This window comes from Populus nigra, chromosome 18, assembly GCF_951802175.1.
Source record: "Populus nigra chromosome 18, ddPopNigr1.1, whole genome shotgun sequence".
NCBI classification, from domain to species: Eukaryota; Viridiplantae; Streptophyta; class Magnoliopsida; order Malpighiales; family Salicaceae; genus Populus; species Populus nigra.
Window position 1 is genome coordinate 11,014,760 of NC_084869.1, and position 27,326 is coordinate 11,042,085.

Below are 27,326 nucleotides of genomic sequence, written 5' to 3' on the forward strand. Positions count from 1 at the left end.
ATGTATTTGTGTTGAGATAGGAACAGCCCGGTTGCTGTTGGTATGACATCCAACCCTAGAAAGTAATGAAAGGTGCTTTAAGGAAAATTGAATGCTAAGCTGATGAATCACACGAGTTAGAAATGATGAAGTATTGCCAATGATAACCAGATCATCCACGTAGACCAACAGATAACACAAAACAACTTCATTATGATAAATGAATAATGAAGGACTGGCTTTTGAATTTTAAAACCTCAGATGTATAATGGCCAGTTTTAGAGCAGAGTACCAGGCACGAGGAGCCTATTTAAGTCCATAAATTGCCTTGTTTAACCTGCAGACATGATGTGGAGTGGTGGCATCTTGGAACCATGGTGGTTGTGTCATGTAAATGGTTTCATGCAGGTTCCCATACAAAAAAGCATTAGTTACATCCAGTTGCTATAATGACCAGCCTTTCATGACAGCCACGGTGAGAATTGTTCTGATGGTGGCAGGTTTTACAACAGGGCTGAATGTTTCACTATAGTTCAGGCCAGGTCATTGATCATATCCTTTTGCAACTAAGCGCGCTTTAAACCGAGCTATAGAACCATCAGAGTTTCGTTTGACTTGAAAAACCCATTTGCACCCCACGGGTTTGCAATCAGAAGGTGGCAGTACTAGTTCCCATGTACTGTGTCTCATGAGAGCCATGAGTTCCTCAGACATTGCTATCCTCCAGTGTGGCTCACAGAGAGCCTGTCCCACACAAGTTGGTTCTGCAATGTTAGGAAGGGGGTGTTTTGTTGTAGTGTGAACCTGTTTGGGTTTATAGATATTATTCATGGATTTGGTCACCATTGAGTCAGTACGATTGGGGGCAAGGTTTGGGGAATGATAGGTTGAGGAGGGGTTGGACAGAGGGCTGATGAGGATAGGCTATAAGGAATATGCAGTGGAGATGGGGTTGGCATAAGATTATTGAAAGAGAGCATTCCGGAGGGGAAGATAGAGATGTGAGAGCATGTGAATTAAAGGAGCGATGGGTAGATTCATTACTTAAGTAGGCAATGAGAATTGATTTCCTTGCCAAAGTCACTGTTGGAGGCTCAAGAGGTGATGATGAATCACCATGGACGGAGGAGGCACTTGTCGGGCGGGGCTGGAAGAGAGACCATTTTTGTTTTCATGAAAGAGAACATGACGGGATTGGTATAGGCGGTTTGTCAGGGGATCAAGATAGCTATAGGCATTTTGTGTTAAGGAGTAGCCAATAAAAATATAGGGAATTGATTTTGGTTGTTATTTGTTTGTGTTATATGGTCGGGTGAGAGGGAAACAAAGACAACCAAATTTTTTTAGCTTGTGATAATTTGGAGGTTGTGTAAATAAAATTTCAAACGATGATTTATGGTGAAGAAGGGGTGTGGGTTGATGGTTAATGAGGTATACAGCAATGGAAAAAGCATAGGGCCAATATTATAGTGGGAGGGAGGCATCATGTAGTAGTGTGAGACCGGTTTCTACTAAATGACGATGACGTCGCTTAGAAACACCATTTTGTTGCGGTGTATGAGGGGCTGTGGTGTAATGGCTGATTCTATTGGTTGTAAAATAATGTTTTAAGGCAACAAATTCACCACCATTATCTGAATAGACAGATTTAATTTTTAATTGGAACTGGTTTTCAACAAGATTTTTGAATTAGGAAAATATTGTGAAAACACTAGATTTTTTTTCCATAGGGTAAAACCAAATATATTTCGTAAAATGATCAACAAAATGAGATAGTAACAAGCCCTAGTGATACCAGTTGTATTGAAGGGACCCCATACATTAGTATAAATTAAGTCAAGAGGAGCATGACTGGAGAGACTATTTTGACAAAATGGTTGTCTGTAAGCTTTATTAATAGAACATGAAGAACAAAGAGAAAGATTTGTTCTTTATTTTTTTATTGTGGGGAGGGAAAAGGAGTTCATAAGGTGAGTGGCCATTTTATGAGATGGATGCCTAAGATGTTTGTGCCACCAGTAAATGGAGATTCTTTCATGCACGTTGGCAACTATGGGAGGAGAAGACTTCACCATTGACTTTGGAAGGGTGCATACACCATTTTCACACGCTTCTCGGAATAGAACCGCTCCCGTGATTTAATCCTTAACAAGAAAAAAAGAGGGGTGAAGCTCAACAAAATGTTAATCTATAGTTCATTTGGTGAAAGGTACAGTTAGGGGAGTGAAGAAGTAGGGAGCCAGTATGAGAGACAGGCAAACCTGAACCATCACCAATGATAACTTTGTCAGTACTATCGTACTCGGAGTGAATAGATAGATTAGCAAGATCACCAGTATATTATTTTAGAAGTAGCCAAGACTTCATTTGTTTTCCTTTTCAGTTTTGTTTGGAGGAGCGTTTTGGTTGATGGAATTGTAACAGAAAAATGATCCTGCAATATAACATTTCAAAAATTATTATTTAGCTACGCAAACACCCTCAATGTCACGAATTTGAAACAGATTTTCCCTATTGACCAATGCCCACGACAAATAAATGTGATGATTCTTTATTTAGCACGTGATCTCTCTCTCTCTCTCTCTCTCTCTCTCTCAGTGGTTTACTGATACAAAGCCTTCTCCCAAGCAAGAAAAAAAAAGGAAAAGAAATCCCTCCCCAAAAAGCCCAACAAGAAAAGAAAAGAAAAGGAAATCTCTCCCTCAAAAAGAGCCTTCTCCCCAGCAAGAAAGAAAGAGAAAACAAAATTTATCCCCAATAAGCTCAGCAAGAAAAGAAAAGGAAGTCTCTCTCAAAAGAAGCCCTTCTCCCCTACGAGAAAAGATAAGAAAAATGAAAACTCTCCTCAAAGGGCCCAGCAAGAAAAGAAAAGAAAAGGAAATCTCTCCATAGAGAAAGGAGCCAATAAAGAATTTAGTATTATTGTAGCAATACTCACAACATTTGTGGTTCTTGCACATGCATTCATCATTCAGAATAAAAGTGTTCATCCAACTAAAACACATTTTTGTTGGTTCATACTTGGCGAGTAGGGTTTTTTTCAAAAAATAGATGTCATTGTCCCTCGTGAGTTCTATGGTTTAATTTATACATATTTTGTCATTAACCTCGGTGTTCAATGTTTGTCACTCATCGTCTTTTGCATTGCCTTTTAGAGATAATAATATGGTTTTTGTATTAATTTATTAATCTTGCAGAGTCTCAAGGAAAAGGAAAACTCAGCTCTGATACCATTCAAAATAAAGTTGTTCGTACAACTAAAACACACATTTGGTTGGTTCATACTTGGGCAGTAGGGTTTTGCTCAAAGAATAGATGACACATGCATTCATCCCCTCAGATGTCATTGTCCCCCGTGAATTGTATTGTTTAATTTATACATATTTTGTCATTAACCTCGGTATTCAATGTCTGTCACTACTCGTCATTTCCTTTTCCTTTTAGAGATAATAATATGGTGTTTGAATTAATTTATTGATCTTGCAGAGTCTCAAGGAAAAGAAAAACTCAGCTCTGATATCATTCAGAATAAAAATGCTCGTCCAACTAAAACACACTTTTGTTTGGTTCATACTTAGCCAGTATGGTTTTGCTCAAAGAATGGATGTCACTGTCCTATACATGACACGTACATTCATCCCTAGAGATGTCATTGTCCCTCGTGAGTTCTATTGTTTAATTTATACATATTTTGTCATTAACATCGGTATTCAATGTCTGTCACTCCTCGTCTTTTGCTTTGCCTTTTAGAGATAATAATATGGTGTTTGAATTAATTTATTGATCTTGCAGAGTCTCAAGGAAAAGGAAAACTCAACTCTGATATCATTTAGAATAAAGATGTTCGTCCAACTAAAACACACTTTTGGTTGGTTAATACTTGGCCAATAGGGTTTTACTTAAAGAATGGATGTCATTGTCCTAGAGATGTCACAAGCATTCATCCCCAGAGATGTCATTCTCCCCCGTGAGTTCTATTGTTTAATTTATACATATTTTGTCATTAATGTCGGTGTTCAATGTCTGTCATTCCTCGTCTTTTGCTTTGCCTTTTAGAGATAATAATAAGGTGTTTGAATTAATTTATTGATCTTGCAGAGTCACAAGGAAAAGGAAAACTCAGCTCTGATATCATTCAGAATAAAGTTGTACGTCCAACAAAAACACACTTTTGGTTGGTTCATACTTGGCTAGTAGGGTTTTGCTCAAAGAATAGATGTCATTGTCCCAAGAGATGGCACATGCATTCATCCCAGAGACTTCATTGTCCCTCGTGAGTTCTATTGTTTAATTTATACATATTTTATCATTAACCTCGGTATTCAATGTCTATCACTCCTCGTCTTTTTCTTTGCCTTATAGAGATAATAATACGGTGTTTGAATTAATTTATTGATCTTTTTAGAGTCTCATGGAAAAGAAAAACTCAGCTCTGATATCATTCAAAATAAAGTTGTTCGTCCAACCAAAACATGTTTTTGGTTGGTTTATATTTGGCAACTAGGGTTTTGCTCAAAGAATGGATGTCATTATCACAGAGATGGCACATGCATTCATCCCCAGAGATGTCATTGTCCCTGATGAGTTCTATTGTTTAATTTGTACATAATTTGTCATTAACCTCGGTATTCAATGGCTGTCACTCCTCGTCTTTTGCTTTACATTTTAAAGATAATTATATGGTTTTTGTATTAATTTATTGATCTTGTAGAGTCTCAAAGAAAAAAAATTCAGCTTTGATATTATTCAAAATAAAGTTGTTTTGTCCAACTAAAACACGCTTTTGGTTGGTTCATACTTGGCCACTAGGGTCTTACTCAAAGAATGGATGTTATTGTCATAGAGATGGCATATGCATTCATCCCCAGAGATGTCATTATCCCTCATGAGTTCTATTGTTTAATTTGTACATAATTTATCATTAACCTCGATATTCAATGTCTATCACTCCTCGTCTTTTGCTTTGCCTTATATAGATAATAATACGGTATTTGAATTAATTTATTGATCTTTTTAGAGTCTCAAGAAAAAGGAAAACTCAACTCTGATATCATTCACAATAAAGCTGTTCGGCAAACTAAAACACATTTTTGGTTGATTCATACTTGGCCAGTAGGGTTTTGCTCAAAGAATGGATGCCATTATCCTAGAGAAGTAACATGCATTCATCCCTAGAGATGTCATTGTCCCTTGTGAGTTCTATTGTTTAATTTATACATATTTTATCATTAACCTCGGTATTCAATATATGTCACTCCTCGTCTTTTGCTTTGCCTTTTAGAGATAATAATATGGTTTTTGAATTAATTTATTGATCTTGCAGAGTCTCAAGGAAAAGGAAAACTCAGCTCTGATATCATTCAGAATAAAGGTGTTCATCCAACTAAAACACACTTCTGGTTGGTTCATACTTGGGTAGTAGGGCTGATGAGTTCTATTGTTTAATTTGTACATAATTTGTCATTAACCTCGGTATTCAATGTCTGTCACTCCTCGTTTTTTGCTTTCCCTTTTAAATATAATTATATGGTTTTTGTATTAATTTATTGATCTTGTAGAGTCTTAAAGAAAAAAAAACTCAGCTCTGATATTATTCAAAATAAAGTTGTTCGTCCAACTAAAACACGTTTTTGGTTGGTTCATACTTGGCCACTAGGGTTTTGCTCAAAGAATGGATGTCATTGTCCCAGAGATGACACATGCATTCATCCCAGAGACTTCATTATCCCTCGTGAATTCTATTGTTTAATTTATACATATTTTGTCATTAACCTCGGTATTGAATATTTGTCACTCCTCGTCTTTTGCTTTGCCTTATAGAGATAATAATACGGTGTTTGAATTAATTTATTGATCTTTTTAGAGTCTAATGGAAAAGGAAAATTCAGCTCTGATATCATTCAAAATAAAGTTGTTCATCCAACTAAAACACACTTTTGGTTGGTTCATACTTGGCTAGTAGGGTTTTGTTCAAAGAATGGATGTCATTGTCCCAGCGATGTCACATGCATTCATCCACAGAGATTTCATTGTCTCTCGTGAGTTGTATTGTTTAATTTATATATATTATGTCATTAACCTCGGTATTCAATGTCTGTCACTCCTCATCTTTTGTTTTGCCTTTTAGAGATAATAATACGGTGTTTGAATTAATTTATTGATCTTGCAGAGTCTCAAGGAGAAGGAATACTCAGCTCATATATCATTCAAAATAAAGCTCTTCGTCCAACGAAAACACACTTTTGTTTGGTTTATACTTGGCCAGTAGGGTTTTGCTCAAAGAATAGATGTCATTGTCCCCATAGAAGACACATGCATTCATACCCAGAGATGTCATTGTCCCTCGTGAGTTCTATTATTTAATTTATACATATTTTATCATTAACCTCGATATTCAATGTATGCCACTCCTCGTCTTTTGCTTTTCCTTTTAGACATAATAATGAGGTTTTTGAATTAATTTATTGATCTTCCAGAGTCTTAAGGAAAACAAAAACTCAGCTCTGATATCATTCAGAATAAAGTTGTTCATCCAACTAAAACACACTTTTGGTTGGTTCATACTTGACCAGTAGGGTTTTGCTCAAAGAATCAATGTCATTGTTCCAGAGATGACACATGCATTCATCCCTAGAGATGTCATTGTCCCTCGTGAGTTCTATTCTTTAATTTATAGATATTTTGTTATTAACCTCGCTATTCTATGTTTGTCACTCCTCGTCTTTTGCTTTGCTTCATAGAAATAATAATATGGTGTTTGGATTAATTTATTGATCTTGTAGAGTCTCAAAGAAAAGAAAAACTCAACTCTGATATCATTCACAATAAAAATGTTCGTCCAACTAAAATACACTTTTGGTTTGTTCATACTTGGATAGTAGGGTTTTGCTTAAATAATAGATGTCATTGTCCCAAGAGATGGCACATGCATTCATCCCAGAGATGTCATTGTCCATCGTGAGTTCTATTGTTTAATTTATACATATTTTGTCATTAACCTCGGTATTCAATATCTGTCACTCGTTGTCTTTTGCTTTGCCTTTTAGAGATAATAATATGGTGTTTGAATTAATTTATTGATCTTGTAAAGTCTCAAGGAAAAAAAAAACTCAGCTCTGATTTCATTCAGAATAAATATGTTCGTCCAACTAAAACATACTTTTGGTTGGTTCATACTTGGCCAGTAGGGTTTTGCTTAAAGAATGGATGTCATTGTCCTATACATGACACCTGCATTCATCCTAAGAGATGTCATTGTCCCTCGTGAGTTGTATTGTTTAATTTATACATATTATGTCATTAACCTCGGTATTCAATGTCTGTCACTCCTCGTCTTTTGCTTTGCCTTTTAGAGATAATAATGCGGTGTTTGAATTAATTTTTTGATCTTACAAAGTCTCAAGAAAAGGAAAACTCAGCTCTGATATTATTCAGAATAAAGTTGTTCGTCGAACTAAAACACACTTTTGGTTGGTTCATACTTGGCCAGTAGGGTTTTGCTCAAAGAATAGATGTTAGTGTCCCCAGAGATGCCACATGCATTCATCCCCAGAGATGTCATTATCCCTCGTGAGTTCTATTGTTTAATATATACATATTTTGTCATTAACCTCGGTATTCAAAGTATGTCACTACTCGTCTTTTGCTTTGCCTGTTAGAGATAATAATATGGTTTTTGAATTAATTTATTGATCTTGGAGAGTCTCAAGGAAAAGGAAAACTCAGCTCTGATATCATTCAGAATAAAACTGTTCGTCCAACTAAAACACATTTTTGGTTGGTTCATACTTGGCCAGTAGGGTTTTGCTCAAAGAATACATGTCATTGTCCCAAGAGATGTCACATGCATTCATCACCAGAGATGTCTTTGTCCCTCGTGAGTTCTATTGTTTAATTTATACATATTTTTTCATTAATCTCGATATTCAATGTCTGTCACTCCTCGTCTTTTGCTTTGCCTCATAGAGATAATAATATGGTGTTTGAATTAATTTATTGATCTTGCATAGTTTCAAGGAAAAGAAAAACTCAACTCTGATATCATTCAGAATAAAGTTGTACATCCAACTAAAACACTCTTTTAGTTAGTTCATACTTGGCCAGTAGGGGTTTTCTCAAAGAATAAATGTCATTGTCCAAAGAGATGGCACATGCATTCATCCCAGAGATGTCATTGTCCCTCGTGAGTTCTATTATTTAATTTATATATATTTGTCATTAGCCTCAGTATTCAATATTTGTCGTTCCTCGTCTTTTGCTTTGTCTTTTAGAGATAATTATACGATGTTTGAATTAATTTATTAATCTTGCAGAGTCTTGAGGTAAAAAAAAAACTCAGCTCTGATATCATTTACAATAAAACTGTTTGTCCAACTAAAACACACTTTTGGTTGTTTCATAATTGAGCTGTAAGGTTTTGTTCAAAGAATAGATGTCATTGTCCCAGAGATGGCAAATACATTCATTTCCAGAGATGGCAAAATCATGTGGTTTCACTTTTGGTTTTATTTTTTACAAGCAATAAAACCAAATTGTATTTTTGTAAAATTAAGCACCAATCTAATATCAAGATGTTATTTTGACACCGCAATAAATCCATAAAAGTAAATTAAAACAAATCATTAAGCCCAATTCTAATTCAACATTGCAGGTAAAAAAAGTTATAACAATTGATTTTTTTTTATGTTTTTGTATTATTTTGATGTGATGATATAAAAAATTAATTTTAAAAAATAAAAAGTCATATCTTAATATATATTTTTATTTTTTAAAAAATATCTATTACGTAATAATATAATAGCTGGTATTTTGACCCACGCTACACAGCAGGTCAATAATATTTTTTAAAAAAATTTAAAAATGCTTGACTTGAGTGATCTTTCACTTATCTGAACCCACAAAGTATACTTTTTGAAATATTGAGTTTTCTAAAAAAAAAAAAAAAATCTGCTGCTTGAGCTTAAGTGGTCTTTCACGCAAATGCGTGAAGCATCTCGCTATGCTTACCTACACGTTCCTTTGGACGAGGTCAGATCTAGAGAGGAAAGGACTCAAAGCAAAGCTGCGCAAGGCAGGCAACAACTGTCACCATTCCCGGGCGAAGGAAGGCTTGGAGTGCTCTGAGGAGATCTGATTCTGGAATTTCATTAAACAATGATTGTTATGTTATATAACGGCTGTTATTAATAGATACAAAGTTGGTGAGTAAATTTCATAATGAAAATTGCGTGATTACTCATTAATAGTATTGAGTTTATAATTATTTTCATGTTTTTAAAAAATTATTTTTCACATGAAAATGTATTATAGCCATTATTGTCATATGTACTTGCATGATAAATTTTATGAATATATAAAAGTAGAAGAGATAAATAATTTTTATTTTTTGATGGATCATGAATTATTATTATTTTTGTATCTTTTTTTTTTCAAAATGGATTAAAAAAATAACTAATAAAATATTACTAAATCCTCTTTCAGCACTATAAAATTTGTTCTGCACTTGCACAAATGCTCTATTTATTTGAGTTATAATATTTGATTTTTTTTTTCCACATGCTTTGTTTTGTTTTTCTTTATCATTTTTCATTTTAAAAGGAAGATAAAATAAGATTCAAGTTACAGGAAGGATGTTAGAGATGAGGGTTAAGTTAGTAAAATAGATACAATTATAGAAGCAAAATAACTTCCCTTAAATCTTGGTAGCTAAAATTAATTTCATTAAACGCTCAATAAATTATAAAATTATGTATAGTAATAATTAGAAAAATCAAATTCAAATAATGTAAAATAAAATTCAATTAATGATCAAATTTTAACTTTTGGATTCTAAAAATATTCAAAACACATGGCAAAATTTAATTGGAAATTAAGATACTATATATATTTCTAATTAATTGATTTAATTGAAAAAATATATGATCGATGTGCCCGATTAAGAAAGGATATAAGATTAAAACAATCATGGACAATAATTTATTTATTTTAGTTTTTATAGTTAATAATTTATTTTGTTTCTATATTTATTTAAATCAATTGTACATATTGAATAAGATTTTGTAGGTTATATCTTGGAAAAGGAATACACATCTAATATACTTTGTTTCTTTATTTATTCTGATTTTGTAGGTTATATCTTGGAAATCTAATACACATCTAGTATAAAGCTAGCGTTTGAGTGCTAACATGGGGTTATCTTTCATCCTCAAATTGGCCAAGCCTTCTCGTTCGGCAATACCTCTGCATCCTCTTCTATTAATTTCCCACAGGTATTTGTTTTCCCTTTTTCTTCTCTTGATTCCTCTCTTTCTTTTCTTTAGCTTGATTTCTCATGGTACATGCATGTACAGAAATTCTATCACCAGTAATGGCCAACTTTGATCATATTGTTTTTAATAATTTATGTTTATACATCAAGGAAAAGTAGCCAGCGAGAGATCAACAGCAGATATGGCAACTGAGAATGGATGTCTTTTGCCTGAAGATGTGATCATTGAGATTCTCTCGTTGTTGCCTGTCAAAACTCTATTGCAGTTCAAGTGTGTTTGCAAGTCATGGTATGGAATTATTACTGGTTCCAATTTCATTTCCTTGCACCTGAACAACCACTACAACAACATTAAAAGTGGTCATCTCTTAGCTCACTTTGTTTGCCCCCAGCTGCTTGAGTTGTTCCAGGACGAATCACTCACAGACTTATCACATCAGGGGCTTGATCCACCTATCCGAGGACGTCTTTGTGGTCCTTGCAATGGAATATTTTATGTAGACAGCGAAGATAGTAGTGGTAGTGGTCTTTGGAATCCTGCGACCAAGGAATTCAAGCTTCTACCTGAGAAAATACGTAATAAGTCGAGTCTTCCACTTTATTATGAAGATAGTTATGGATTTGGATTTGATCCGGTAACTAACGACTACAAGGTGGTTGTTATTCGAGAGTCCTATACACGAGAGTATTATCTAGAGAAGTTTCCTTCCTCTCTTGTCATTGTATACACATTACGAACTGATTCTTGGAGATGCTGGGGAAGTCTGGATCAAAGCTACACATTACTGGGCAACTATTGTTATACAAATGTGGATGGAGTTTCCTATTGGCAGGCCGGCCATGGAGTACATTTGAATGTGATTCTTTCCTTTAACATGGCCACCGAAGCGTTCCAAGAAATACAGGAACCAGACTATGACAAGCCAGCATACAGTACTAGACTTATATTATACCACGACTCAATCGCGTTTTCTACTGTCCACAATGTTGAGAAGTTTCTTGACATTTGGGTGTTGAATGAAGGTTGTTGGATAAGACAATTCAAGAGTCGACCTCTTTTAGAACTTCGGAATCCAGTTGCGCATTGGAAGAACGGTAATGTTATTCTAGACAGTGACAATGACCAACTAATGCTGTATGACACAAACAAGCAAGAACTCAAGGATCTTAGATTTAAAGGAACTGGTGTCTGCTATGAAATTCTTGTTTACAGGGAAAGCTTGGTTTCAATCAAAGATGGAATTGGGTGCAGGCAACATGAAGAACATTTGCCAGAACACAGCTAAAATGGAGCCACGACTAGAAAACAGGAGTCTTTTTGTTCAGTTTAGCCAATTTTATTTTTCTTGATGGTTGCAGGGAGCAACCATACGATACGTATGATATCAGACAACTTCAATTTTTTTTAATGAAAAAAAATGCATAAACATGTGTGTGAATGATGTTTTTTAACACAAAGATAAAGATTTGTGATCTCGGGTTGATTTCTTTTTTTTCATTTGAAAAATTGGTTGAGCTCTGCACTTGTATGGATGCAGAAAGATTCAGAAAATTCCAGATTTACCTAGAAGTTTATCAACTTTGGATCTACTTGAATGCACATCACTGGAAAGATTGCCTGATTTCTCAAACTGTTATCTATCTCTGTTATTAATGGTCTGCAACTGCCACAACCTAAATGAGTCCCAAAAATTGGATTTATTAACAACCTAACCCGCAGTCGTCCACTTGTCAGAGTTCAAAGATACCACCCTGCAGGTTCTCTTTTTCCCCTTACACGCACACAAATACGCATAGCAAATATAAATACGGATGCATATGTTTCTAATACGCTAAAATGTCATTCGCAGGTACAGGAACGGATAATGAAGGGTGTAGGTGGTTTTTTCCATCATGGGAATGAGATTCCAGACAACTTCATTCAGAATGAGGGTCCTTCAGTGCATTTTGATGTCCCTCAATTTAATGGTGATGACTTTTTGGGAGTTAATGTGAGCTGCGTTTACTCATCCTTACGTGATGATTTTGTAGAAAATTGTAGTGTCAAGTTTGTTAATTATTCAAAAGGTTTTAGGAGGACGATAATTCTAGCTATTCCAATGGTCCAAGGAGATAACATTTGGAAGGGATCACTGTTCAACGAGTACATCAACTTGGGCAGTAAGGGTAAGGTGAAGATTGAGATAGATTTTCATGTCACTGTGAAAAAGACAGTGGTCTCTCTGTCATTCAAGAAAGATATGTATGCCAATGACTACGCTGGTGCAGAAGAGTTAACTGAAGAAGAGACAGGGCTCTAGTCTAAGAGAGGTCTTTGTTATACCAGAAATGAGTCCTGACGATGAGATAGAGATAATTGGTATTTGAAGCATCATAGTAATCATCCTTAATCACGTGCAGTTTGCTTAGCCAGTTACAATGGGTGAATGATGTTGGAGGATGGCTCGAGCTAAACACAACCAATTCTTCCAATAGTTTGAAGGCGGCAAATGTTTTCTTGCAGATGTCAGGGAAACTTTTCAGCAATCTAAGGGTCAGGGCAGACTACAAAGAACAGCTGCTTTCAGATACCTTGAAGACAAACAAGATTAGCATAAGCAATGTTGCAAAAGGGACTAATGTGATAAGAGAAAGGCTTTGCAATAAAAGAGTTCTGCTTGTAATTGATGATGTAAATCAGCTGGATCAACTAAACTATTAGCCAGGAATAAAAACTGGTTTGGTTCTGGAAGCAGAGTAATTATAACACCTAGGAATGAGCATTTACTCAGACAGCTTGAAGTTGATGGGATATACATGGCTGAAGAAATGAACGAGACTGAATCTCAGGAGCTCTTTAGTTGGCATGCCTTTAGGGAGAGTTATCCTGATAGGAATTATGTAGAATACTAAAAATAAAGCAGTTGCCTACTCTAGAGGATCTCCACTGGCTCTTGAAGTTTTGGGGTCATTTTCAATTGGTAGAAGCATGCCTGAATGGAAATGTCAATCGCAAAAAGTTGAGAACAATTCCTCGTCATGAAATTGTTGAGGATTCCGGCTTCTTATACGCGGACTAGTAGTGTTTTGATAGTTATCTATTGGAGGCTAAGCATACTACGACACAATATTTAACGTGGTTCGGCAAATCGCCTACATCCACATGAGAGGATCCATATTATTAGAGATATAGAGAAAGGGTTACAACACACATGAAGAAAGAGGATCACTTCACTCAAATTCTACTCTCATTGCTCTCACACACTACTGCACCTGACAGTAGGATTGCTGCCCTTGGCAGCCCCTCACTTTCTCTCCTCTTCTCTCTCTTCATATTCTCACCCTCATGCTCAAACTTTGCTACTCTCTCTCGGTGCCTATTATAGGCAAGAATGGTGCCATAACTCCAGCTCTTCTTCAACAATGGTGGCTGTCACCTTTGACATTTGGGATGGGTGCACATGGTTGGTGCAGCTCCAGCTGCAACTGCTGCAATTGTTAATGGACGGTGTCGTCCATTAATAGTTGTTGCACACATTAATAGCAACAAACCCAACAAAAATTCATAAGAAGCTTCGAATAAGTTTTGACGACTTGAGCAATGACAGAGAGAGACATATTCCTCAATAAATCACGGTTCAAAAGTGTAGTAGGAGAACCATGAAAGTACAATACCAAAAACAAGGATAACAGAACCTGAAAAAGATAGTTGACGAGCATCATAAATAAAGCTTAATAATTAGATTTGATGCACTTGGTAAAAGAGGTTTGAAATGAGCTTATCAGCTTGATTTTTTTTCATTTTATAACCATATTTCTCTTCTACCACAAGTTCCACACTCTCACGTTTCAGACCATTCACATGGAATGACGTGAGTTCTATTAGTACATACTTTGATTTCTATCAACCTTTTTTTCTTTCCAAAAACATTTCACTTCAACGACAGTTGTACCAAATTTCTTTTGAATAGCTTCTTCAATTCCAGACCTTGAATAAAATTCACCAAGTTTAATCTGATTATCTCTCAAAACTATTAACATGTTGACTTTTTTATAAATATCTATAGCATTCTTAAATTACTTTTTATGGATGAAATTGGTTTTGCAATAACTTTCATGTCGTTTGTATTCATAATTTTAAAATCTATCGTTTGTATTCATAATTTTAAAATCTAATTTTATCTTGAAATACTATTAACATGAAAATATTTTTATGCAAATTGCATCTCACACAAATATTTATCTAATATTTATTATCTAATTACCAGGCAGGTTATTAAAAAATTTATAAATATCTATGTGAGATGCAATTTACATCAAAAGATTTCTATGTTAATAGTATTTCAGCAACTGATAAAGACCAAATTAGATTTTAAAATTATAAATACAAATGACATGGAAGCTATTAAGAAGAAATTTGATACAATGCTTTTGGAAAAAAAAAAAAAAGTTGACAAAAATCAAAGTCTGTACTGATAGAATTCACGTCATTCCATGTAAATGATCTAAAACACAAGAGTGTGAAACTTGTGGTAAAGAAGAAATACGGTTATGAAATAAGAAAAATCAAGCCGGTAAACCCATTTCAAATCTCTTTTACCAAGTACATCAAATCTAATTACTTAGTTTTTATTTATAATGTTTGGCAGCTATCTTCTTCATGTTCTGTTATCCTCATTTTTTATGCACTTTCAAGAATCTTTTACTATGCTTTTGAACCGTTTCTGTAATTACATGCGATGACTGTTTCAGCAAAATCGAAGCTGATATGATCCTTTCTTTAGGCATTTGAGGTTATATTGAACTGAATGGTACTGTTTTTGTTTTTTTGACCGCGAAAGTTTTTGTTTTTGAACGGTTGTTGTCTTGTTGAGTGCTAATTGCAAGATTGTTTTGGTTATTTCTGTTTAGATGCTTCTCGAATAACTATTGTTACTTGTTATCAAAGGTGAATGGCAGCTGTTGGTGGTGGCTGGGTTGGGTTTGCGAGAGGGAGAGGGAGATCGGGGTTGATGGCAGCTGTTGGTGCAGTGGGGGAGGAGCTGGTGATGGAGCAGAAAGGTGAATGGCCGAGAGAGGGGAGGCTACAGCAAGGGGAGGCTGGTTCAGGTTAGGCTGTTCGGGTGTGGATATCTATTTATAAGTGGAAAAATCATGTAAAAATGGTTAAGAATTCATGTGAAAATCATGTGGTTTCTCTTCACTCATTAAGAATTCATGGATTGATTAAAATATTAATATATAAAGAAATGTAAAAACTGTGTTTCTTTGAGATTCTGTAAAAAAATCTAATCCAATAAACCAGTGTATTTCTAAAGTATTTTTACCTTTTTGTTTTACAACGAGCATAAAAAAAAGTTATTCTTAAAAAAAAAAAAAACACGTACGTGTTATTATAACTTTGCATATGATTTTACTTTCATAGCTTTTACATTTGTTAACATCTATCGAGCTCATACGAGTACGCAAAAAAAAATACCAACAACTTGGATCTAGTACAGCGGCTAATCACGGACAACAAATTTTAGTACGTGATTAATAGCATGTTATTAAAATAAAAAAAAAACATAAAAAAATAATTTTAAGTAAAAATATAAAATTTAAATTTTTGACAAACAATATTTGTCCACGTTGCTAAATATGCTCTAAAGCAGGATAAAATAAATTTGAGTTATTATATATGGAAATCAGAAAGGAAAGGATAACTAATTCCTAGTATTATATATACACACACTAGCATATTAGCATGTGCTCTGTAGTGGGTTAATAATAAAAAAAAATTAAATGTAAAAAAAAATAAAGTGTATAGAGAATATATTAGGTGCCTTGGATCTGGTGGCAATCCAACTCTTTTGGATCCTATCGGCAGCAGAGCCCAATATTATTGGGTCATGTTGCCCTCCATGTGTTGATTTTATTTTTTAATTATTTCCTTCAACTACCTCGTTAAATTTTTTAGATCAATTTTCATTCGAGAACATTGTTTACCATTTTATTTGTAAGTAAAGTTATAGACTTCGGTTTTAAGTATGGCTTGACTCAATGAAAGGTAAGACACAGTTCTACAACTCTACTGAAGGATATAAAGCCCAATTTTGCCCTTAACACCCCTGAAATTATCCATTATAGCACTCAACACAATATGTCTAGTACAAGACAGTTCAACTCTTCTTCTATTTTCAGTTCATATATGGAGTTTTATAACTTCAAATTACACAAGGTTGTTTTATTTAAAAATTAACATTCATACCTACAACCTTTGTGAATTACCCAATCTGAAATTTTATCATTTGGGTGCCCTAACCTCAGCTGAAAGGTGGGTGACCGAATTGTTCACTCCTAATACATGGATTGGACAACCAGTATTTTCCTTTCCCTACTATCAATAATCTAGCCGAACATGCCTAAGGAAAGACACCAAGGATGTTCTTTGATTTAAATCATAATTAGCATGCTTTTGATGGTTAAACACAAATAAAGCCACCATACTTTCCATTTATTTCATTCTTGCTAACCTAATTTAAACAAATGTTCCAGTAAGATTACAGTTTCTCCTAACTCAATCAGAACTAATACAATCCATACAATGAAGTTAACCATCATTATGTCATGCAACACATCAAAAACTCAGAGTCTAAACAAAATCATATTGACTTGAAAATTGATAAATATTGTTTACCGATGAATCACTTCTCGTCATAATCTCTAATCCTGATCGCCTCCCATACGAATGAAGAGCTCATCAATATGACTCACGTATCCAAAATGTAGTAAAATTCATCTGGAGCTAATTTCGATTAAAACAATTTGTTTTGTTTTAACTTTTGAATTGTAATTATATTAAAAGTCAAAACTCCCTCGGGATTAAATATGGAGGGCAAACCTCAAAATGTCCCCAACCTGAAGGGATAATTTCAATTAGTTTCCAACTTATTTTCTTTATCTCGATTAGGTCTTTCATATATTAATAAATTCATAATTAGATTTTTCGGTAGTTAAAGTTAACAAAATGGTTAGGTAATCATGTAAAAACCATGTGATTTCTCTTTACTAATTAAAAATTCAAGGATTGATAAAAACATCTAATATCACGTGATAAGATAGACTATATAAAGAAATGTAAAAACTGTGTGTTTCTTTACGGAATTTGGTCTATCATGAAAGTTTCACGTAATTTAAAGTGAAGATCATAAGGAATTCATTTGTTTTTTTATGACAAATGAAAAATCAAGTGAGATTCACGTGAATACATAATTGTTTTTTTGTTAGTAAGAGTAGATGAAAGATCTCACTGAGAATTTATTGATACTTAAAAGGGAATTAACAGAGATGAAAAATTGGTTAAGGACCTAATCTAAACTGTTTTAGAAATTGAGGACTTCTATGAGGTCTGTGCAAATATATACCATTGTTTAGACATTTTTTTTCCGTGGGACTTCTTTTGGTGCTATTATTCTCTTTTTTTTCTTTTCCTTTTACTTATATGAGATATTAGTGAGGTGGCACGCGCTATGCCGCTGACCAACTTTTTATTTTCATAAAAAAATATCAAAAAAATAGAAGACCGAAAGTGTTGAGTCTGACTGCAACACCGAATCCAGGAGTTTTGAGTCTGGCTACAACATCAGACCAAATAATAATATTTATAATATAAATAATAATATTTAACTTGTTTGCCTAAATTTTTATATTTTTTAATCTTTAAAAAAAATGATTTTTTTCAATAGTAATAATATTATTATTTTTTTAATTTATTAATGATAATAATAACAATATTAATAAATTTTTTAATTTTACATTTCAAATCAAATTTAAGGTAGTGTTTCAATATTGATAATATTTTTTTCAAATTTATTAATTATTTTGTAAATAATATTAATTATAATAAAAATAAAAATATTATAATACTTTTAATTATAATTATAATAAAAATAACAATATTTATAACACAAATAAGAGCCAAGAACCTTGGGTATTGACGTTGGACTCAAGAGACCCATTAACCTTGGATCCTGATGCATGACCCTTCACCCTTAGGTCTTAATGCTCGACCCAAGAGAATTGGATCCCGACACAGTACCCAAAAGAATTAGGTCTAGAAGCAGGACCTAACCAAAATGGATCCTTAAGTAAGGACCTATTAACCTTAGATTTTGATGCATAACCCATTACCCTTGGCAACTGATGCAAGATCAAAATTGGGTCCGGACTCAGGACCCATTAGTCTTGGGTCCTGACGCAGGAATTAACCTTGACTTGGGTCTTGATGCAGGACCCAAGAGAATTGGGTCTGAATCTAGTGCTTTTTAGTCCCCAAACTTATTGAGTCCTGTTGTACAACCGAACCCAAAGTTATTTTTGAGTTCTGCCCCCAACAGAACCCAACTCTAATAGGTTCTATTGGGAGCAGGACCCAACACATAATTTATTTATGTATTTAATAATACATATAATTCAAAACTACTGAATAAAAAATCTAAAGACAATAAAACATTGATAAAACTTTGAATCTCATACACTAATGTTATAAAATTAAAATATCTTCTACTAACCAAAATAATATTATATTATAATATTTATAAATTATTTTTTAATGAATTTTGTTGTTCAAAAATTCTCTTATATAATATAAATATATAAAAAATATGATGGGAATCAAAAATTTATCAAGAGCTCCATTAACTTTAATATAATAATATTAGAGGAAAAAATAAAAAATTTCAAATTTTTTTCAAAGAATTTTTGAAACGCAAAAACAAACATATTTTAATAAGAAAATTCAATACAACCTCAAATAAAAAAAAATATGATCACCCAACTTTTAAACAATATAAAAAAACTTCCATCAATTTATTTCTTCTTTACTATATGGAAAAAAAAAATTACATGAAAGAAAAGAAAAGAAAATTTGAAAGTGTTGGGTCCTACTACAGTCAGGATCCAATGCTGATGAGTCCTGCTACGAACAGGACCCAAAGCTATTTTGGGTCATTTTGAGGTAAGACCCAACTCGAATGAGTCTTGCTGGTCAGGACCCAACTTAATATATTCTTCTTGAATCTGACTGTACAGCCAGACTCAATATATTTAAAAACAAATACAAAAACATCAAAAATATTAATTTGAACTAAAGAAAATAATAATAAAAAATTCAATATTTTTTCAAAGCATTTTTAAAATACAAAAACAAACATGCTTTAATAAAAAAATTCAACCCAACCTCACATTTGTAAAATAATTCATTTAGCTGACAAAAAGGGTTCTGAATAACATCATGAGTGTGGATATGAAAGCATTTTGCAAGCTGCCAAATCTGAGACTTTTCCAGCTTAATTATGTACAATTCAGTGGAAGATGTGAACATCTTTCGAAAGAGCTGAAATGGCTCTCTTGGCATGGATTTACACTAGAGTTCATACCAGATGACCTGTATCCAGGAAGCCTGGTTTTGCTATTGATATGAAATATAGCAACCTAAGAGTGGCTTGGAAGGATTCATGGTATGTGAATTAGACCTTCATTCAATTTATCAGATCTCAGAATTCAGTTTGCTAAAATCTAATGCCTCTTTATATATATATATATATATGGAAATTCATCATGTGATGTCCTTTTCTTTTCATGCATTCTTGTTCACCAGTTGCTTGATCGGTTGAAGTTCCTTAATTGCAGTCACTCCCATTTCCTCAGACAAACCCCAGATTTTTCGAAACTACCCAATCTTGCGGAGTTGCAGCTTCAAGACTGCGAAAGTTTGACTGAGGCTCATCATTCTATTGGAATTCTTGAAAGACTCGCTCTGGTAAATTGAAAGAACTGCTAAGAACTTGAGAGCCTCCCGAGGAGTTTCTGTAAATTGAGGTCTCTCCAAGCTCTCATCCTCTCCGGCTGTTCAAAATTTTAAAAATTCTATGATGATGAATTTCTTATAGATGCAGTTCATCACACGTAGCCGCCGGGAGATATGGAATCCTTGAAAATTCTCCTTGCCAAAAGCACTGCTACAAGACAGGTAACATTTTAGCATAGTCCAATCACTACATCAACCCTTCAACCAGTAGCCTGCAGATGTGATCATTAAGATTCTCTCGTTGTTGCCTGTCAAAACTCTATTGCAATTCAAGTGTGTTTGCAAGTCATGGCATGGAATTATTACTAGTTCCAATTTCATTTCGTTGCACCTGAACAGCCACTACAGTAACATTAAAAATGGTCATCTCTTAGCTCACTTTACTCCCCCTCAGTTGATTGAAAACAACTACATATTATTTTTAATATTTTATGTTTATACATCAAGGAAAAGTACCCAGCGAGAGATCAACAGCAGATATGGCAACTGCGAATGGAGGTCTTTTGCCTGAACATGTGATCTCTCGCTGTCTAAAAAAACTCAAATACCTAAAGTAAAAAACTTTTGTTGTCTGAAAAACAAAAATATTCAGTTGAATAATATTGAAATAACCTCAAATACCTAAAGATAGAATCAGATCAGCTCCGATTTTGCTAAAACAACTACCACATGCAATTGCAGAAACGGTCCAAAAACGTAGAAGAACCATTAAATTGCAACAAAAACAAGGAAAACAGAACCTGAAGAAGATAGTTGTCGAGCATCATAAATAAAGCTTGGTAATTAGATTTGATGCACTTAGTAAAGGAGGATTGAAATGGGTATACTAGCTTGACTTTTCTTCATTGCATAACTATATTTCTCCTTTACCACAAGTTCCCTACTCTTGCGTTTCAAACCATTCACATGGAATGACGTAAGTTCTATTAGTACATACTTTGATTTCCATCAACCCTTTTCTCCTTCTTTCCAATAGCATTTCACTTCGAAGTCAGTTGTATCAAATTTTTTCTGAATAGCTTTTTCAATTTTAGACCTCGATTAAAATCCATCAGGTTTAATCTGATTATCTCTTAACATGTTAACTTTCTTTTTCATATCTATAGTGTTCCTGAAATACTCTTTAGGGATAAAAATCAATTTTGCACTAACTTGTATGTCGTTTGTATTCATAATTCCAAAATCTAATTTGATCTTTTATCAGTTGTTTCCCTTGTAAGATCTAGCCAATGCAGTATCATTTCATTGTGGAAATCTTTTGATGCAAACTGCATCTCACATAGAGATTAATCTAATATTTAATATCTAATGATATGCAAATGTAAGATAAGAATATTCTCTTTTTACTTAATAATAGTTTTGATTTCACATTTAAAATTACCAAGTAGGTTATTAAAAAAAAACACAAGCCAAGTCAATATTTGCAATTATTTTTTTTTGTTAAAAAAAGCTGAAAAAATAGTGACTTACCATATAATCAATACTTTTCCTACTATAGTATTTAAGAGTTTATTCATTCTCATTAACTGGTCACCAACCATGTAGGGTAAAGATGCTTGGAATGGTTGAGAATTTACATTTATTATCGTTCTTTGAGCAAAACCTTTCTGGCTAGGTAGAACAACTGATAAGCTATGATTCTGGATGATATCAGAGCTGAGTTTTCCTTGAGACTGTAAAATCAATAAATTAATTAAAACATTATATTATTATGCAATATACTAAATGAGCTTAGTGTTTCATTGTTTGCTCTTTTACTGTTCAGCAAGACACAAAGTATTGTGGATTGGAGCACTGTAATAATGTTGTTGTCCTTGCCAAAGAAACTTGTTAGGCGCCCATTCCCCAACAACAAACCCCAAAAAACTCGAACAGACCATTATGGGGGAATCATCTTTTCTATGTCAAATGTATCCCATGAAAAAGACAGCCTCACCCCCAATTGCATGACTAACAAGTTTCTTTAACAAGGACAACCACATCATTACACTGCTCCAATTCACAGTGTTTTGTCGATTGGTGAACAGTAAAAAGACAAACAGTGAAACACTAAACTCTTTTAGTATATTATATAATAATATAATGTTTATCAATTTTGCAGAGTCTCAAATGTATCCAGAATCCTTGCTTATTGGTTGTTCCTGCAACTAAAACACTCCACATTTTATTGGTTCATACTTGGCCAGAAAGATTTTGCTCAAAGAACGAGAATGTGTAAATTATCACCCATTCCGAACACATTTACCATATATGGTTAGTGACCAGTTAACTAGAAAGCAGAAACTCTTAAATATTGTAGTAGGGAAAATGTTTATTATATGGTAAATCACTTTCTTCAGCTTCTTTTTTCACAAAAAAAAAATAATTACAAATATTTTAACTTGGCTTGTGTTTTGTTTTTTTAATAAGCTACCTGGTAATTTTCAATATGAAATATAAATTTTTATTAAGTAAAAAGAGTATTCTTATCTTTCATTTGCATATCATTAGATATTAAATATTAAGATAAATCTCTATGTGAGATGTAGTTTGCATCAAAAGATTTCCACAACGAGATGATACTGCATTGGCTAGATCTTACAAGGGAAACAACTGATAAAAGATCAAATTAGATTTTAGAATTATAAATACAAACGAAATGCAAGTTGTTGCAAAACCGATTCCATCCCTAAAGAGTATTTCAGGAAGGCTATAGATATGAAAAGGAAAGTTAACATGTTAATAGTGTTGAGAGATAATCAAATTAAACCTAGTGGATTTTACTCGAGGTCTTAAATTGAAAATATTATTCAGAAAAAATTTGATACAACTGGTTTCGGAGTGAAATGCTTTTGAAAAGAAAGAAAAAAAAGGTTGACGGAAATCAAAGTATGTACTAATAAAACTCACGTCATTCCATGTGAATGGTTTGAAACGCAAGAGTGGAGAACTTGTGGTAGAGGAGAAATATGGTTATGAAATGAATAAAAATCAAGCTGGTATGCCCATTTCAATCCTCTTTTACTAAGTGCATCAAATCTAATTACTAAGCCTTATTTATGATGCTCGACAACTATCTTCTTCAGGTTCTGTTTTCCTCGTTTTTTTATGTAATTTCATGGTTCTTCTACGCTTTTGGACTGTTTCTGCAATTACATATGGTGGTTGTTTCAGCAAAATCAGAGCTTATCTGATCTGATCCTATCTTCAGGTATTTGAGGTTATTTCAATATTATTGAACTGAATGTTTTTGTTTTTCAGGCAACAAAAGTTACGGTTGTTGTCTTGTGACGTGCTAGTTGTTTTGGTTATTTTTGTTTAGATGTTTCTCCAAGAACTATTGTTACTTGTTATCAAGGATTGCTGATAGGGGTGATCATTTTCAGTTCGGTTCAGTTTTTACCTAAAATAATAACCAGATCGAATATTTTTTAAAACCGAACTAAAACCGGTTCTAACCAACAGGTTTCATTTCGGTTTTGGTTCAATTTATATTAAAAACCAAAAACTATATTGTTTTTTTTTTATTTCTAATGGGTTTGGTTTCGGTTTGGCTCGATTTTTTCGGTTCGGTTTTTTTATTAATTTCGATTCGGTTCGGTTTTTTAGTTTCAGGCTTATAAAACTGAAACCGAACCGAACCAGTAGGTTTTTTAAAATATTCTAATAAGTTTAATCAATTTTTTTTCATGATTCAGTTTTTACGGTTATTTTGTTTTGGTTTTTTGATTTTTTTGCTCACCTCTAATTGTTGATACCGTCTAAAATTAAAACTCCATAGATGTAGTCAGCCTTGTAAACATTCATGCTAATACTAGTGACCACCTCTCATGTAGCTTCCTAGTTAGTTTAATTAGCCAACAAAATATTTCAGTCAGAATCTTTTTCAATATTTATTATTTTGAAAAACATAAAAAAAAAAAATTATATTTTCATGAATAGTCTAGAATGCTGAAGCTGCAATGGCAGGTGCTCACACTTGTGGAAGAATTATAAAAAGCCCATGAAGCTGGAAAATCTGGATATTCATAGAATAAATTAAGATTGAGTGATTAATTACAATGGTTTCGATTTAGTATTTTGTATGAATGTACAGGAGTGTGTTGTTTTGCCTTGTGATAAGCTAAAGCATGGTTCCTTGAGCATCGTTGATAGTCAGTAGAAATTGTTGATGGTTGTTGGGGTGTATAAATAGATTAGCGAGTAGAGCCATGCAATCTTTATGAATGTCTATGCAAGTATTATCAAGCATCAAAGAACTATTGTTCCAATGAAGCTTTTCGTCATGGAAGGTTAAATCGTACAACTAGTGTTTCAGGGGTACTTCTCTGCATGCACCAAGCCCTGTGGTTGCTCATATGATGGCTACTGGAGGCTTACATGGTCGTTAACTTCAGGGTCCGTGGGATTAGTCGAGGTGCGCGCAAGCTGGCCCGGACACCCAACTTGAAGAAAAATTATTGAAGAAAATTCTTCTGCAGAGGTCTTTATTGAAGTGGATGTTACTTCTAGACAGCCTGAGATTACTAGAAACAACGTAACTAATTTTATTTCAAAATCACAAACTAAATATTTGTAATGAAATGATTCCTCTAGCATTTCACTTTTATTTCCCCCTCCTTCCTTTTATATTTAGACACTTTGTCCTTGTTCCACTTCTTACCCAAAAAAAGGTTAGTTTCAGTGCAGGGTTCAAAGAATGAACAGAGGATAGCCCTTTCTCAACCAAGAAGGTTAAGTAGAAGCAGGTCATTGCATTAATTAGCAGATACAGTCAAGTCTTTATTTTCAAGCACAGAAACAACAAACACAAGCAAGAGCTCAAGTATCACAGCATATTTATTCTAACATAATTGGTGGTGCTCACAATTGAAAGGAATGGAAAGGAAAATAATCAACAACGCAGATCAAAAGAGCATAAATGGCAAAAAAAACACAAAAGAGGTGGTACTCTGCGTTCAATTGCTCTCTGCACAAATATCATGATGCTCAGTTCAGCTCAAATGAATGGTAACTTCACGAAACTAAGCCAAAGCCTACTTGTGCAACCAATACTGATCTTCTATGTTCCTCTTTACCTCAACTGTAGCAAAGTTATGGAAAATGTTACCTACCACTTGATTCACTGAAATCGTTTTTACTCCTTTATATGACCAAAGTCCACTAGGGAAATAAACATGTTTTAAAGCTTAAGCTGGAAACAAAATTGATTTTCCATTGACACTAAAGTTGGATCCAAGAATGTTCATTGACAACAACAAACAAACATGTTTGTTGCAATCAATGAAGAAATCAATTACGACAGATATTAAAATGACAGAAAAAACAAACAAAGCATATCAATGCAGAAATGTTGCTTGCTTATATCATCAACATGATTACAAAAATCATCAATTTCTCAGGAAAGAATGGTTGTGCCAGTCTAAAAATAACCTTAAGCTCAAATTCTCAAATCCTATGTGCACAAGTTTTCATCAACAAAACTAAAATCACCAATTGATCCGTCATTTCTTATTTACCAATGCCATTTTGGTGTAATTGAGAACAGGAAATCAGTAGACAAACCAAAAAAAATTCGGCTCATTTATTTGACTTCAAATAAAATTTGGAGACTCTAACATCAATTAGCCCCATATTGGGCTGCTTCTCAGGATCATCATCCACACAATCCAATCCCAGCAAGTCCCTCTTCTATGCCACTTCAACCGGATACAAATCCTTCACCCTCTTATCATCAACCCACTTCCTTTACTCACCCTCACCAACAGCCACCACCTCCCTTGCCCTCTCAATCACACCAATTATGTTACAGACTCCAACTCCCTCATCAAACATATAGCGCAGTGCCTCCTCCCCGTACACCAACTCCAAATTCACTGCCCCAAATGTAGAAACATCACATTCTGCGTCACAATTCCACTTGCCTCTCTTTTACAAGACATCCGTGAAGCCTTGTGATTTGCAGTTGGGACCTATGTTATCCTAATGCTTGTACGTACGCATTGGATTACAAATTAAAAAATACATTGAAATACTTTGAGACCCTTATTTGTGTTTGGATCTATAATCTGATTATTATCAAAGTTGATATTATTCTGAATCGTGCTTAACTATATGACCCGCGCTAATTAATTGCCTTCCCCCATCTGACTAAAAAGGAGTGACCAAACATGTTCAAATGTCTAATAAGCATCATCTCGATTTGCCTAGTTTTCAAACACAGAAGTTTAATAAATCTAAGAATAGAAACACAGAAGCAATCAGATTATAGATCCAAATATTTGCCTAGTTTTCAAGCACGGAAACAGAAATAAAATCAAGTTTCTTCCCAGACTTCGAGCACAAAAGCAGTGAGTATGTTCATACTGATCAGACATCACCAAAACTCTTAACAAATACTAAGTTCCTGATTCACAGGATCACATGAAAGAAGCCAAGATAGAATTCACTTGTAGCAGCTACATGTATAAACACTATAGCAAGGAATAACAGCAGTGTCCAGAATTACTGACCTTTTGAAATTGAACCGTGGAGCAATGACCACTGACAGAGTTCGGATTACATCTCCCCTTCCAAACCACGATGCCAACAGAGCCCGGAATATATACTTCAATCGCAGAACCAACAACACCGACGCTATAACTCGAATCGCAGACTTCATCAGAGTCCGGATTGCATCTCCCCTTCCCAGTTCCAAGACCACCCTTGATGCCTACAGCCAAACCACGATGATGCTCCACACGCTTAAGGTTCTGTCGAATTGCATTTTCCATTCCTAGTTTCAAGACCACCCTTTTGTCTTCTACATCGAATTACATGGTTGGCTCTGTCGTTTAGGGTTTTGGTTATACTTGCTTTTATTATTTGACTTGGATGCCCGTGTTGAGAGAGAGAGATAGGGGGAAAGGAAAAAAAAAACCCGGGAAGAGAAGTTACTGTGCCTTCTCTCAGGTTTTTACTCCTTTGGTTTTTTACATTTTAATCCTTCAATTTGTTTTTATTTGGCCCTCGGACACTGCAATTATATGGGTATAGGTTTTTTACAGGTTGTTTTGTCCAATCTATGGAAAGCATCTTAAGATATCAAGGAAATATTTGATTGCTCGGTTATACTCGGATTTGCAAAACAAAGTAAAATTATATTAATTTATAGTAATTAAAACTTTGAGAATCGAATTTGAGATATTGATAAATATTAAGCCCTTTAAGGGGCTGGGCAACAAGGTCATGGAAAATATTTTTATACGTTTTTGGGTTTTTTTTTTAATTTGA

General features: G+C 34.0%; 2 protein-coding genes across 10 annotated transcripts; one reads left to right on the forward strand and one right to left on the reverse strand.

Moving 5' to 3' along the window:
• Window positions 1-8,736: 8,736 nt before the first annotated feature.
• LOC133678814 (uncharacterized) lies at window positions 8,737-26,966 on the reverse strand. Of its 9 annotated transcripts, none has more exons than XM_062101325.1 (2): window positions 26,567-26,965; window positions 8,737-9,114 (listed from the first exon to the last, which is right to left on the reverse strand). In XM_062101325.1, exons 1-2 carry the CDS (start codon window positions 26,825-26,827, stop codon window positions 9,064-9,066), a joined length of 312 nt encoding a protein of 103 aa, XP_061957309.1. In that variant the 5' UTR covers window positions 26,828-26,965; the 3' UTR covers window positions 8,737-9,063. The 9 variants fall into 9 exon arrangements, with proteins under 9 accessions (XP_061957309.1, XP_061957311.1, XP_061957310.1 ...); XM_062101327.1 differs by lacking the exon at window positions 8,737-9,114 and adding an exon at window positions 10,784-10,810 and having other exon boundaries at window positions 26,567-26,962; XM_062101326.1 differs by lacking the exon at window positions 8,737-9,114 and adding an exon at window positions 12,332-12,817 and having other exon boundaries at window positions 26,567-26,963.
• Window positions 10,151-11,965, forward strand: LOC133678813 (putative F-box protein At3g16210). The gene is made up of 2 exons (XM_062101321.1): window positions 10,151-10,247; window positions 10,397-11,965. Exon 2 carries the CDS (start codon window positions 10,429-10,431, stop codon window positions 11,530-11,532), a length of 1,104 nt encoding a protein of 367 aa, XP_061957305.1. The 5' UTR covers window positions 10,151-10,247; window positions 10,397-10,428; the 3' UTR covers window positions 11,533-11,965.
• Window positions 26,967-27,326: the final 360 nt, after the last annotated feature.

Bases quoted from the DNA above. Each gene is read 5' to 3' on its own strand.
- LOC133678813 (XM_062101321.1), top strand. From the start codon at position 10,429: ATGGCAACTGAGAATGGATGTCTTTTGCCTGAAGATGTGATCATTGAG.
- LOC133678814 (XM_062101322.1), bottom strand. From the start codon at position 26,827: ATGGAAAATGCAATTCGACAGAACCTTAAGCGTGTGGAGCATCATCGT. The intron at 20,227-26,566 runs GTCAGTAATTCT...CCTGTCTTGTAG, and splicing joins CCACGGTTCAATTTCAAAAG to CAGTGCTTTTGGCAAGGAGA.